This window comes from Lithobates pipiens, unplaced genomic scaffold (genome assembly GCF_037356315.1).
Source record: "Lithobates pipiens isolate NorthernLeopardFrog02 unplaced genomic scaffold, aLitPip1_a1.2 Scaffold_80, whole genome shotgun sequence".
Classification (NCBI taxonomy): domain Eukaryota; kingdom Metazoa; phylum Chordata; class Amphibia; order Anura; family Ranidae; genus Lithobates; species Lithobates pipiens.
In genome coordinates this window covers 456,331-470,977 of record NW_027507904.1, presented here as the reverse complement: position 1 = coordinate 470,977, position 14,647 = coordinate 456,331, and the positions used below count along the sequence as shown (strand labels likewise).

At 43.7% G+C, this 14,647-nt stretch overlaps 1 protein-coding gene across 1 annotated transcript in view; it reads right to left on the bottom strand.

Annotated features, from left to right (window-relative positions):
- The window catches only part of LOC143973410 (uncharacterized), an 803,348-nt gene that overhangs the window by 387,433 nt on the left and 401,268 nt on the right, over positions 1 to 14,647 (bottom strand). The window contains exon 6 of the mRNA XM_077474402.1: positions 6,312 to 6,641. Within this exon, the coding sequence (XP_077330528.1) occupies positions 6,312 to 6,641 (330 nt within the window). The remainder of the gene's footprint in view (positions 1 to 6,311; positions 6,642 to 14,647) is intronic.

Sequence of the window (14,647 nt, the reverse complement as noted above, 5' to 3'; positions counted from 1 at the left end):
TTTACACTTTCTTTGTGAAATGGTAGAGGTACTTTTGTACCCCCTTACCATTTCAAACGGGGGGGGGGGTGGGATCTGGGGGTCCCCTTGTTAAAGGGGGCTTCCAGATTCTGATAAGCCCCCCGCCCACAGACCTCCACAACCACCGGCCATGGTTGTGGGGATGAGGCCCTTGTCCTCATCAACATGGGAACAAGGTGCTTTGAGGGGTCACAGACCCCCAAAGCATCCTCCCAATGTTGAGGGCATGTGGCCTAGTACGGTTCAGGAGGGAGGGGGGGCCGCTCTCTCATCCCCCCCTCTTTTCCTGCAGCCTGCCAGGTTGCGTGCTCGGATAAAGGGTCTGGTAAGGATTTTTAGGGGGACCCCCACGTCAATTTTTTTTTTAATTTGACGCGGGGTTCCCCTTAATATCCATACCAGACCTGAAGGGCCTGGTAATTGAATTTGGGGGACCCCCACGCTTTTTTTATTTATTTATTTATTTATTTTTTTTATCAATGACCTTCAATGAGTGTTCTCTGTATTACGGAGCCGACAATTCATAATAGCTGCGAGTGATTTTAAAGGACTTTTTTTCCTGCATAAATGACACTTTGTGCAGGGACAGTTCTAAGCACCAGAAACATGCGCCCCTTCACAGGCATACTATAGACAACCCCCCACTACGAAATTTAAAGGAATATTACACTTTTATTGTTTCACTTTAATCATTATTAAAATCACTGCTCCTGAAAAAACGGCTGTTTTTAAAACTTTTTTTTGCATTGATACATGTCCCCTGGGGCAGGACCCGGGTCCCCAAACACTTTTTAGGACAGTAACTTGCAAATTAGTCTTTAAAATTAGCACTTTAGATTTTTAATGTTGGAGTCCCATAGACTTTAACAGGGGTTCTAAAGTATGCTATATACTAGCTCCGTCCAATCTTCTTTATACATTCGACAGACACCATAAGCCTTCAAAGACAGATTCGACCGTAATTCATGTGGATTTTCGGACGAATGCAATTTTTGAACGAAAAACAAAATAAATAAAAAATAATTTCGGGAGTAACTAAATAAATTACGTTTCTGGTGTGGTATGGGTTGGGACCTATCTCGGGATGGGTACCTTTCCCTAATTGGTAATTGGACTATCGGTCATCAAGCTGAAGGTTCAAGAAGGAGGTATGTTGTTTGAAATATTTGATATATATATATATATATATATATATATATATATATATATATATATATATATATATATATATATATATATATATATATATATATATATATATATATATATATATATATATATAAATAAAAGTTATTTTTGATACAGTTCTGGTTGGGATTTAATAAAGGGGTCTTTGTTGGCCATTTAATCCAGAAGGTGTCATGTGTTTAATTAGATTTAGTAAGATAAAGTGGTTGTAAACCCTTACAAACCACTTTTACCTACAGGTGAGCCTAGATTAAGGCTTACCTGTAGGTCCAAGAAATATCTCCTAAACCTATACGGTTTAGGAGATATTTACTAAAAGACAGTGACAGCTATCTACGGCGCATGTGCAGTAGACAGTGATGTGCAGGCGCACTATCGCCGTTAGCGGCATGCATAGTAGCACATTATGCTTTACCTTTGCAGGGAGACAAAGAGGAAGTAAACCCATCAGGGATAACTTCCTCTTTAAGTTATTATTTTAATGGGGTGGTTTTGTTATGGTTATATAGCTGGGCTAATTCAGCTTGGATTCTCTAACATGGACATATTTGTCTGCCTTTCCTTTGTGTTTCTCCGTGGAGCTGTGCATATATAGATTTTGATATATATTATCCCTCTTATGCGCTTCATTTTACCTTTTACCCTATCTATTGCAATGGAAAACTATATTCTGGTGAACCTCCCTACCGTATTTGATAGTATTGATACTGGCTTATTATTCTAAAAAGGAAATAGACTACATAGGTTGACATATATTTATATATATAAAATCCTTTCCATACTTACAGTATATATTTTTTCCAGCTGTTGGCGGTTATATTCATTAATCTGCTTCGAGATCTGTACATTCTATATAATTGGCCGCGATCCTTCAATTTAAAGGGTAATTTCCTCTTCATCTATATCTTGACACTATATGGTTGTGTGTCCCCACTGGGCTCATGTCTGACTATCTATATGGTGCACGCTCGAGCTTTCTCCCTGGCAATACTCAAATTGACATTACCAGTTTACAACCCATATATTTTTGTGTGTTCTTTTTAATTCATGTTATGTTTTTCTCTGCTTTTACGAATCAAATCTACTGAGCCCCAGAAGAAGCGCCGATCCGACACGAAACATGTCGGGCATGTGACCCACAACAGCATATCACCAACAGTCTGTAATATAATACTGATGGGTATTGAGCCAAGTGGTTGTATTATATGATATTCACTTATTACATCTTTTGCTGAAAGTGGTCACATTGACAAATGTACTTTTCTATTCCTGGTTTTTAATGCATTTTTGTATGTCATTTGTATAAATAAAATTTATTAATGAATTATTTTGTTTTCTACTGGTGCCTGTAAAGTCCATAAGTCCCCTATATCTTTACGTCTAGTATACATTCATTATGGACGCTGGCACCCTTTATCAAGATTTACCCCGGGATATCCACTTTTACCACTAAGTGTTTTTGATATCCCTATCTGTTTATTTTTTGCAAACTGCAGCTTCAGACAAACTTAAATTTACAAAAATAATAGCACTGCTATTAAAAATACCAGCGCTACATTTGTATATATATATATAAGTTAATAAAAGTTATTTTTGATACAGTTCTGGTTGGGATTTAATAAAGGGGTCTTTGTTTGTCATTTAATCCAGAAGGTGTCATGTGTTTAAGTAAATTTAATAGGTTAAATTATTATTTTAATGGGGTGGTTTTGTTTTGGTTATATAGCTGGGCACCGAACATCTCAGCACTACACCAGTCAAGTAACAAGAAAATGAAAGAGTACAATGTGTTGTAATCAGAGCAATGCCCGGTTTTGTTCCCATCACACACCATTGGCGGTGTTATAATCTGGTCTGCTGGTGTGAATGAGCCGGTATTGTGTCAGTGTTAGGATGATATATAAACTCCAGAGAGGTCTCGGTCTCCCACTCACCTGGACAGGAGATGTTGATGGATCTTCTTAGATTATTGATCTGATTGGTGACATCACAGTGGAGGGTTTCGGAGACTGGAGGAGGAAGAGTTACCCGGCGGTGTGAGGAGACGGATCTTCCATCCAAACTCCAGGAATAACGTGGATCTGATCCTTTCACCGAACATTCGGCCTCTGCGCTCCCATCCGGGAGACAGGAGGAGGTCACAGCCATGTCAGAGAGGGGGACTGGAGGAACAGAATTCCAGGATATGATTGGTCAGAGTAATGACATGGAAAGTGAGACTTATCACAATGGTCCTATAGGAATATGGAGGCTGCCAAGGTGACCCTCTCCTTCTTAAAGTACCAGTTACCTGGGTGTCATACTGGTCCTCTGACTACAAGAATCACTGACCTGGTGAGTATTCAAAGGTGGTCCGGTGCCGTCTCATCTGTGGAGAGGCCCAGCAACTGGAGAAGCACCCAGGGGAGGACTCTTTGGGAGAAGGCCATGCATAAGGCTGGCTTCTCAGAAGGAGCCTGGAGGCTCAGTTGAAGGACACTAAGTGGATCTACACTCATACGGTATTGCCGGACCGGCTGCAAGATACTGGTACCGTATGATAGTTCTCTAAATTTACCTACGTCCCTCAGTTACATTCAAGTCTGTGGCAGATACTTTTGCTTTACTTAAACACTATTGGCTGCTAGGCCTGGTGAGAGGAGATCTATCCGGTGGCTGTGACAATCCAGTTGTGAAACAATTCTCTGGATTTCTATTGTGAAAGACTTCCTATTCTTTGCAATTTCAAAAAGTACCTGAACTCCCTTCCTAACCCTCCACCCTTCATTGAGAAGCTGTTACTTGTCTTTTCAAATAAATATCCTGAAAAAGAGGATCCAGTGTCAGCTTCTACTATTCTTTGCGCCATCTACCTCGGGAAACCCCTAGACACACATGAGGTCAAGAAGGTAACGGTAAGCCCAATAAAACCAGCAGCTCCTTTGGGGGTCAGTGCTACACAAATTTTTACAAATATTCGTAAATTTGAAAATTAGAAAATATGAAACAATAACTAATAATAACTTAACTATTACTAACTAATAAATTATAGGTATTGGAATTTCCTATCAAATGTGGCTGTTAGTGAACGTAACGAATACAAAATTATTCAAAATAATGAATGTCATATCTAAACGAATGGAATGTAATGGATTAATAATACTAATAATTAGAATTTTTTATTATTATTGTTATTATTTATTATTAATTTGTTCTGTTCCATTTATTTAGATACGGCATTCGTTATTTCGGATAATCCGATAAATTCGTATTCGTTATGTTCACTGCTAAATGTGAAAGGAAATTCCAATACCTAGAATTTAATAGTTAGTTATTATTAGTTAGTTATTCTTTCAAATTTTTGGATTTTCTTTCTTATTTTCAGATTTTCAAATTTATGAATTTTCCAATTTATGAACTGCGTTCATAACAAAATGACCCGTTAAAAAAAAAATAATAATAATAATTTTTCAGCAGTGCACGTGTCTATATCATTTATATTTATGTGTCAAGGATATTTTTTGTCTTTAAAATTTTTTAATATGTTTGTAGTAAAAAAAAATGTGAATTGTAATCTGTGGTGTGGTGCCTTGAAAGTGCCATTAGTTTGCATTTTGTTAGGAATTCATTATATTTCAGTGTCATACATGAAGGGATGGGGTACCTGTAAAACCGTGAGAACAATAGAGACTGCTTTGTCTCCTTCCCATTTATTATTCTAGTGTGGTGCTAAATGTAAACAACGGCATCAGGGAACCTGGGTGATGTCATGGACCATATAGCGATCATGACCTCATTGTGTCAGTGATGTCATAGACCACATAGGGGTGATGACCTCATTGTGTCAGTGATGTCATAGACCATGTAGGGGTCATGACCTCATTGTGTCAGTGATGTCATAGACCATGTAGGGGTCATGACCTCATTGTGTCAGTGATGTCATAGACCATGTAGGGGTCATGACCTCCTTGTGTCAGTGATGTCATAGACCATGTAGGGGTGATGACCTCATTGTGTCAGTGATGTCATAGACCATGTAGGGGTGATGACCTCATTGTGTCAGTGATGTCATAGACCATGTAGGAGTCATGACCTCCTTGTGTCAGTGATGTCATAGACCATGTAGGGGTGATGACCTCATCATGTCAGTGATGTCACTCGGAGTCCTCGGTGGATTGTTACACACAGAATGAAGCCGGCAGGGATCTGTCATTTACTGACATTAGTGATATCACCGCTAAATGCCGGGCGGAGGATTGGGGGGAGAAGTGGAGAAATCTGCCCACTTTGTTCTCCTGTCCTTCACTGAACATCCCATAGACTGGATTTGGGGGAGTCTCATGTTTGACCCGAACCTGAAGCTGATCCCTAATCATTCCAAAAGACTGGAATGGGAATGGAAATTCATACAAAAATGTAAAACTTTGGACTGTAGGGAGAGGAATTTTATGTGCCGCTATGATTGTAAATAATGTTATAATGTATTTTTATTATGGTCAGGACTAAAAATAAAACATGTAAGATCAATCTATAATTACTGTATATATTTCATATTCTCTATTCAGTCAGTAGGCGGAGCTCTGTGTTTATCTGCTTCCGGCCCCTCCCACCTGCTCTGTGCCCATCCCCCGATCTCTCCTCACCTGGACAGGTGACCCCGGCTCTGCTCTCCTCCGACCGGCTGACCCCATTCTCCACAGTACAGGTGATGTTCCAGGGCCCCGGGGACCCCACAATGGCTGTAATGTTATTGGCGAATGTGGAATATCTCTCCTGGGATCCTCCAATCACAGATAGACGGATATTCGGCTTAGTCCCCTCCTCCACCCTGCAGGAGATCTCAGCGCTGCCATTCCGGAGACATGAGACATGGAGGAGCGGAACCGATACTGGAACTGAGAGAGACAATCATTTCCATTGATCAGTCCAATATATACACAGCATGCCCCTCCCCCATCCTTACCTATAATCAGGTGTGCAGACATCTTCCTGGAGACTGGAGGAGATAGATTGTGTCTGTGTGCACCCCTCCCCCAACACTAAATCCCCCACTAACATGACACCCATTTTCTTCAGTCATGTGACCCCCATACACAGCGCTGTACAATCTCATCTGGATTTACCTTCTACATGGACGGTGTAATCATCTTCCTGTATGGGGAGTCCTGCAGAGTTGTATATATCCACATTGTATCTCCCATCATTCTCCGGAGTCACATTGGATATGATCAGACTTCCATTCTCTGATATCCTTGTATTGGGGAAATATCTGAGATCAGACGGATCACAATTCCAGTGTTGAGCTATTTCCTCCCAGTCTCCAGGAGATTTCTCATAGTACCAGATAATCCAGTCACATCCCCGTCTATCTGTAGGGTTGAGGGTGAGATGACGTCTGATGGGGAGGAGAAGGTCAGATCCCGGCCGGGTGAATATTTCCTCCGGGACTTTTCCTGTACAGACAGAATACAAATCCCAGTCAGATCACAGTGTACTCCCCTCCCCCTCATATAACATATATCCCTCTATGAGGATCCCAGAAATATTCAGATTCCATCTATCAGAGTCCTCCGGGTCTTCCTGGGATTCCTCTGTTTTCTTCCCATCTCAGATCATTGAGGAATCTCCTCTGACACCCCTATACTCTCCATTATTCTACCAATAAATCATCAATGAATAGACAATCATTCCTCCCCCCATTTCCCCTGCTGGAGTAAATTGGAGCGTCCTTTATTTGGCCTTCCTCTGGATCCTCTGTAGGTATAGGATTGTGTAGATGGGATTGGAGGATTTTTTTTCTCTTTTCTCGTCGATCCCAACTGTCCCGCAATTCGGGGGATTAACCCGGATTTGGAGCAATGTCCCTCTGTCCCTCTTTCCTCCTCATTTTGGTCTGATCTATAGAGCTGTATATAAAATGTACTTTCCTGGTGCATCATGACAACATACATATGGGTTGTGACTCCGCCCCCACAACCTGATAGGTCTGGTTAACTATAAATCAAAGACAGACCCGCCTCACAGCATTCTCCTTTTTATTCTCACCTGATCAGGACTGGAATCATGAGGTATCCCTTACCAAATGTCGCCCCAGCTAGGGTTGCCACCTGTCTGGGATTCACCCAGACATTCCGGTTTTTACATCCTTTGCCCGGGTTTCTGACTACCTGTCACCCAGACAGCAGCCACCAGGGCATCCTCAAAAATACTTATAACACCCCCATAAAATCTTAATCATAATTTAGGATCCATAACATGTATTAGAATGTCACATATCTTCACATATATGTAACTGTCTGGATGGAAACAGTCCTAATTACAAGGGACTTTTTTCTCTCTGTGGAGGGATACAGAACCTCCTGACCACATTTCCCGATGCTCTGTTTCTAGTCCCGGCTACTGGGGCCCTGCCCAGACTGTTCACTGTTCACAGACTGATCTAGTGGAGAGAGCTGTGAGTGTGGGCGGGCAGAGGAAGGAGCTGTGAGTGTGTGGGTGGACAGGGGGAGGAGCTGTGAGTGTGTGGGTGGACAGGGGGAGGAGCTGTGAGTGTGTGGGTGGGCAGAGGGAGGAGCTGTGAGTGTGTGGGTGGACAGGGGGAGGAGCTGTGAGTGTGTGGGGGGCAGAGGGAGGAGCTGTGAGTGTGTGGGCTGGTAGAGGAAGGAGCTGTGAGTGTGTGGGCGGGCAGAGGGAGGAGCTGTGAGTGTGTGGGTGGGCAGAGAAAGGAGTTGTGTGTGTGTGGGTGGGCAGAGGAAGGAGCTGTGAGTGTGTGGGTGGGCAAAGAGAGGAGCTGTGAGTGTGTGGGTGGGCAGAGGAAGGAGCTGTGAGTGTGTGGGTGGGCAAAGAGAGGAGCTGTGAGTGTGTGGGTGGGCAGAGGGAGGAGCTGTGAGTGTGTGGGCGGGCAGAGGAAGGAGCTGTGAGTGTGTGGGTGGGCAGAGGGAGGAGCTGCAGGGAGTGTGAGGCGGGGACAGCAGGACAGAGAGGGGAGGAGAAAAGCTGCCCATTATCAGAATACATATGGAAGTATTCATTTCATAGTATGTTGTCTAATGTATGTATGCCTGTTTGTGTGTATCTGAGTGCATGTATGTATCTCAATGTGTGTGTGTATGTATATGTAGCACTGACCCCTGAAGGCTTACCGATTACCTCCTCCAGCTCGTAACTTGTCATTCTTGTCTAGTGGTTGCCGAGGTTGATGGCCCAGCAACTACAGAGACCGACACTTGACTTCCTTTTTAGGGTTTTTATTTGCATAAAACAGTTGAACAAAACCCAGTCTCTCAGTTGGGAATAAAGGGTATAAGGATGAAGTATAGCTCAGGTACTTTGGAACTTCTGACCTGTAGACCCCTTTCACACCAGGGTGTTTTGCAGGCACTATAGCGTTAGAAATAGCGCCTGCAATCCGCCCAAAAAAAAGCTGCACCATTGTCTGTAGTGTGATCCCCCGAGGGCTTTCACACCGGAGCGGTGCGCTGGCAGGATGTCAGAGAAAAGTCCTGCCAGCAGCTTCTTTGGAGCGGTGAAGGAGCGGTGTGTTTACCACTCCTCCACCGCTAGTGATGGCCGAACAGTTCGCCTGGTGGTCGTTTCGCTGCGAATTTCGGCTGTTCGCGGTCCGCCCATTCGGCGGACTATTGGCGCCGTTCGCCCGGCGGACTTCCGTGTTTTTACTGTGTAAAAGAACTTTGACCTGATGACACATCCATCATGGGGTACAGGACAGCCAATTGAGACATTACAGCACATGGACACTTGGACATTCCCCCTAACTTATAAATACACCCGATCCGGCGGCCATTTTACATTCTTTCTTCTGTCATTATAGGGAGAGGTTGCTGTGTGGAGCAGGGAGAGATGGCAGTGACCCAAATCGCTAGCTATTTTGTACACAAAAGTTCTTTTCAGGACTGGTATAGGTGTTAGGTGTATATAGGTTTGCTGTGCTACTGATTGTTGCAGCAGCCTGAGTGTCTTTTGTCAGTTTAGAGAAAGGGACAGGACGCTGTGTGCTGCTGTAGGGACAGCCAGATTAGTCATCATCATCATTAGCTGTTACTATCAGGTCCACAAAAGTGCTATTCCAGTAACCAGTTATTGTTCCAGCAGCCTCTGTTTTGCCAGTTTATATAGGGACAGGCAGGAAGCAGTGTGTCAGGCAGTGAGGGTCAGTTTAAACAGTAGCTGTTACTATTAGTTCCGCAAAGGTTCTTTTCAGGACTGGTATCAGTGGTATGGTAATAGGCTTGTACACGTATAATATTCTTTCTTCCAAATATAGAAAGAATATTATACTTGACTGCTGCCCTTCTGCTGCAGTCTGCTCATTATTCACAACTCACTTGTTCCACAAAGCGCTTTATCAGGACTGGTAACTTGGTCTGTCTAGGGTGCTATAGTACATAGGGTTGAGTGCGGTACAGTCTGCTGTTCTGTAAGGACCGCTATCGGTCCACAATAGATAGGGTTGAGGTGCACTACTGCTGACCGCTGCCCTATACTGCAGCAGTCCTTCATTGGTATAGGGACTGACGTACAGTCTGCTAATCACTCACACACAACCTACTTGGTCCACAAAAGTCCTTATAAGGACTGGTAACTTGGTCTAGGGTGTTACAGTACATAGAGTTGAGTGAGGTACAGTCTGCTATTCTATAAGGACTGGTATCGGTCCACAATACATAGGGTTGAGGTGCACTACTGCTGACCACTGCCCTATACTGCAGCAGTCCTTCATCGGTATAGGGACTGACAGTTTTGTCACAGGGTCATTTAAAAAATGACAGGCAGAGGAAGAGGCAGGCCCTTCCGCAGGGGTAGTATACAGGGGTGGGTCATATTTCTACTGGGGCTGCTTATTATGAGGGGCTCACACCATCCCTGTGCTATGCTGACATCCTCCTGGGGCTGCTTATTATGAGGGGCTCACACCATCCCTGTGCTATGCTGACATCCTCCTGGGGCTGCTTATTATGAGGGGCTCCCACCATCCCTGTGCTGTGCTGACATCCTCCTGGGGCTGTACCTCTGCTGTGCATATTATGAGGGGCTCCCACCATCCCTGTGCTGTGCTGACTTCCTCCTGGGGCTGTACCTCTGCTGTGCATATTTTGAGGTGCTCCCACCATCCCTGTGCTATGCTCATTATGAGGGGCTCCCACCATCCCTGTGCTGTGCTGACTTCCTCCTGGGGCTGTTCCTCTGCTGTGCATATTTTAAGGTGCTCCCACCATCCCTGTGCTATGCTCATTATGAGGGGCTCCCACCATCCCTGTGCTGTGCTGACTTACTCCTGGGGCTGCTTATTATGAGGGGCTCCCACCATCCCTGTGCTGTGCTTTCTTCCCCCTGGGGCTGTACCTCTGCTGAGCATATTATGAGGAGCTCCCACCATCCCTGTGCTATGCTCATTATGAGGGGCTCCCACCATCCCTGTGCTATGCTGACTTCCTCTTGGGGCTGCTTACGGTGCAGGTGTCAGTGCTGTATATCACGGTGCTGATGTCAGTGCTCACTGTCATGGTGCTGCTGTCAGTGCTGTATATCACGGTGCTGGTGTGAGTGCTTTATGTCACGGTGCTGATCTCAGTGCTCTCTATTATGGTGCTGCTGTCAGTGCTGTATATCACGGTGCTGGTGTGAGTGCTTTATGTCACGCTGCTGATGTCAGTGCTCTCTATCACGGTGCTGCTGTCAGTGCTGTATATCACGGTGCTGGTGTCAGATGACTCTATCACGGTGCAGGTGTCATTGCTGTATGTCACGCTGCTGGTGATCATCTCCTACACCCTCTTCTTTGCCTACCCTGGTCCCTGACCTTCCCTCTCCTCCATTGCCTTCATGCGCTCCACAGTCCTGAATTGTCACAACAATTTCCCATATAAAAAAAGAATGCTTGTAGTTGTCGATCCCAGATTCACCTCATACATGTGTTATGTCATTGACCATGTGGTGGGACTATGTTTGCACAGCTATTAATTATTTTGTGGCTGCAAATTTGACCTGTAGGTTTGCAAAGTTCGCCTCCCATTGAAGTCAATGGGGCCCGCCGCGAACATTCCGGTTCGCAAACTATCGGCCGCATTCGCGAAACGTCCCGTCGGAAGTTCGTCCATCACTAGTAATGAGTTGTCTCCGGGCTGATTTTATACTAATACGGTAGAAGGCCCACAGGTAGAACAGAGTTATTTGGGGAAGTGCCGTCAAAGACCACCGGGGGAAATAACTGATATTTTTGAGTTTGTTATGGTTAAATCGTTATATATTTTTTATATTTGAGAATAAAAGGCTGCTGTGGCCAGTTATATTCCAACAAAAGTGTGGTCTCGTTGTTTAGAAGTAAGATTAAAGCGGGGTAAGGTTGGAGTATACTGAATGGCGGCAGTCATGAAAAAGGGAAGTGTACATCTTAAAAGGGGTTGTAAAGGTAAATTTTTTATTTTCTACATAGGTTCCTTTAAGCTAGTGCATTGTTGGTTCACTTATCTTTTCCTTCGATTTCCCTTCTAAATGTTTTTTTTTCTTTGTTTTCTTTGTCTGAATTTCTCACTTCCTGTTCTTCCTCAGTAAGCTGTTCAGTAAGCTGTTCTGGCTGACTAACCACCAGCTCGGATGATGGTGAGAAGTTTACTGAGGAGAAACAGGAAGTGAGATATTCAGACAAAGCAAAAAAACATTTAGAAGGGAAATCAAAGGAAAAGGTAAGTGAACCAACAATGCACTAGCTTAAAGGAACCTATGTAGAAAATAAAAACATTACCTTTACAACCCCTTTAACTACCCTGGTCATGTAAGCATGGAACCCGAAGTGTCAGAGGTAAGGGTAGCCCCGAATGTCTGGGATGGCCAGTGGGAAAACAAACAACTTTGCAGCTCCCAAGGGAGTAGTGCGCTACATTAGTATATATATATATATATATATATATATATATATATATATATATATATATATATATATATATATATATATATATATATATAGTAGCTTAGTGTTTCTTTACAGTATGTGTGTGTGTATATATATATATATATATATATATATATATATATATATATATATATATATATGTACATATCTGAGTGTATGTAATTTTACGAATATATACAATATATATATAGAATAATTTGTTAATTATTTTTAGGTTTATGTATATATGGGAAGGATTATTAAAGGTTAAGTTCAACTTTTGGAAAAAAATAATAAAATGCCCATTTTTTGCAGGTAAAAAAATATGCAAATATTTTTCTAAGAAATCTATAAATAAATGGCCCAGCCTTGTGGACGCACACTGTCATGGGGGGGATATCAGGAGGTGAGGGAGGGGGTGGATGAGTCAAAAAGCAAGACTTGTTCACTCTGCACTCAAGGTCTCCACTGTTTGGCTTCCAACCAGCAGTCTGGCCCTAAAGTTGACAACCCTAAAGACATAGCGATCTGCTTTAGTCACTCCTATGGATCCTCCTTATAGAACCTTAGAGTCTCCCCCACAGATCCTGACCCTGACCCCGTGCAAATATCACAATTCCTTACATTTACCCCCCTCACCCCAGACCAAATAGCTGTTCTCTGAGGCTGAAGTCTTAAAAGCAATACACTCACTGCCGCTCCACAAGGCCCCGGACCAGATGGATATTATAATGAATATTATAACATAGGCACACCTCCTGGCACCCCAGCTAACCAACTCTTTTAATCTCATAATGTGCACTGGTGCCATCCCTAAGGATTTGAGGCCCTTATCCTCCCCATACCAAAGCCTGCTAAACCTCATGATGACCCTGCCAACTATGGCCCATTCCCCTCCTGAATTTGGATCTCAAAATGTATCCAAAAATTCTAGCCACACCCATATTCTCGTTTATTCCCAAGCTAGTACACAAAGATCAGGTAGGCTTTTCTCCATGCCAGCAAGCCTCTAATGGCACCAGAAGAATTATAAATCTCATACAGTGGGCAGAACACCATAAAACACCTTCTCTGCTCCTATCACTGGACACAGAGAAGGTGTTTGACAGAGTACATTGGTCCTACCTCAGAGCAGTGCTCCGAAAATGTGGATTCTCTGGGAATATATATCCAGCCCTCCTAGTATTATACTCCTCCCCCACAGCTAAAGTCTGGACTGTATGCAGTCGATATTATTGTAGCCATGACAAATCCCCTCCAAATCCTCACAGCACTATATGACCTCCTAATGCTATTCTGTCATATATCCAGGGCCGGTGCTACCACTAGGCAAACTAGGCAGCTGCCTAGGGCGCACTACTGCCTAGGGCGCCCAGACACTGGTGTTCCTACTCTCTTCAGCAAACATCAGCAGGCAGCCATGTGTCAGAGGCACAGCGGTGGCAGAGGACTGTGTCTGTCCTGACTTCCAAATGAATGGAAGCGTTTGATGGGCGCTGGTGGGGCTGCATTTGACGGGCGCTTCATTAAAAATGTAGGGTATATATGGGCAGGACAAAGGAGGTGGAGTCAAGGGTGGAGCCAAGGGGGCGGCAAAATTAGGTTTTGCCTAGGGTGTCAAAAATCCTTCCAGCAGCCCAGCATATATTTCTTTATAAAGTCAACTGCACTAAGGCCTCCATGATTGGAACAGGATTAGACCATCCCACAAAAACTGTCTCTCACACGCGTCACCTTTTCCTCGGGCCCCATCCTCCACCTTTTCCTACTTAGGAACATAAAAAACAACTCCTACCAGCAACATCAACTAAACTATGAAGCCCTACTCAGCAAACTGCAGAACCTCTGCTCATCACTATGCTCAATAAGGATGATCCGAACACCCCCCCCGATTCGCTTCACACCAGAACCTGCGAACAGACCTAAACTTCCTGTGAACTTTAGAACCCTATTAAAGTCTATGGGACTCGAACGTTCAAAATATAAAGTGCTAATTTTAAAGGCTTATATGCAAGTTACTGTCCAAAAAAGTGTTTGGGGACCCGGGTCCTGCCCCAGGGGACATGGATCAATGCAAAAAAAGTTTTAAAAATTGACGTTTTTTCGGGAGCAGTGATTTTAATAATGATTAAAGTGAAACAATAAAAGTGTAATATTCCTTTGAATTTTGTTCCTGGGGTGTGTATTAAAGGGGGCTTCCAGATTCTGATAAGCCCCCTGCTCTCAGACCCCCACAACCACCGGCCAGGGTTGTGGGGATGAGGCCCTTGTCCTCATCAACATGGGGACATGGTACTTTTAGGGGTCACAGACCCCCAAAGCATCCTCCCAATGTTGAGGGCATGTGGCCTGGTACGGTTCAGGAGGGGTCTCTTGTTCCCCCATCTTTTCCTGCGGCCTGTCAGGTTGTGTGCTCAGATAAAGGGTCTGGTATGGATATTTAGAGGAACCCCACGTAATTTTTTTTTAAATTTGATGTGGAACCCCACGCTTTTTTTAATCAATGACTTTCAATGACTGTTCTCTGTATTACGGGAGCCGACAATTCAT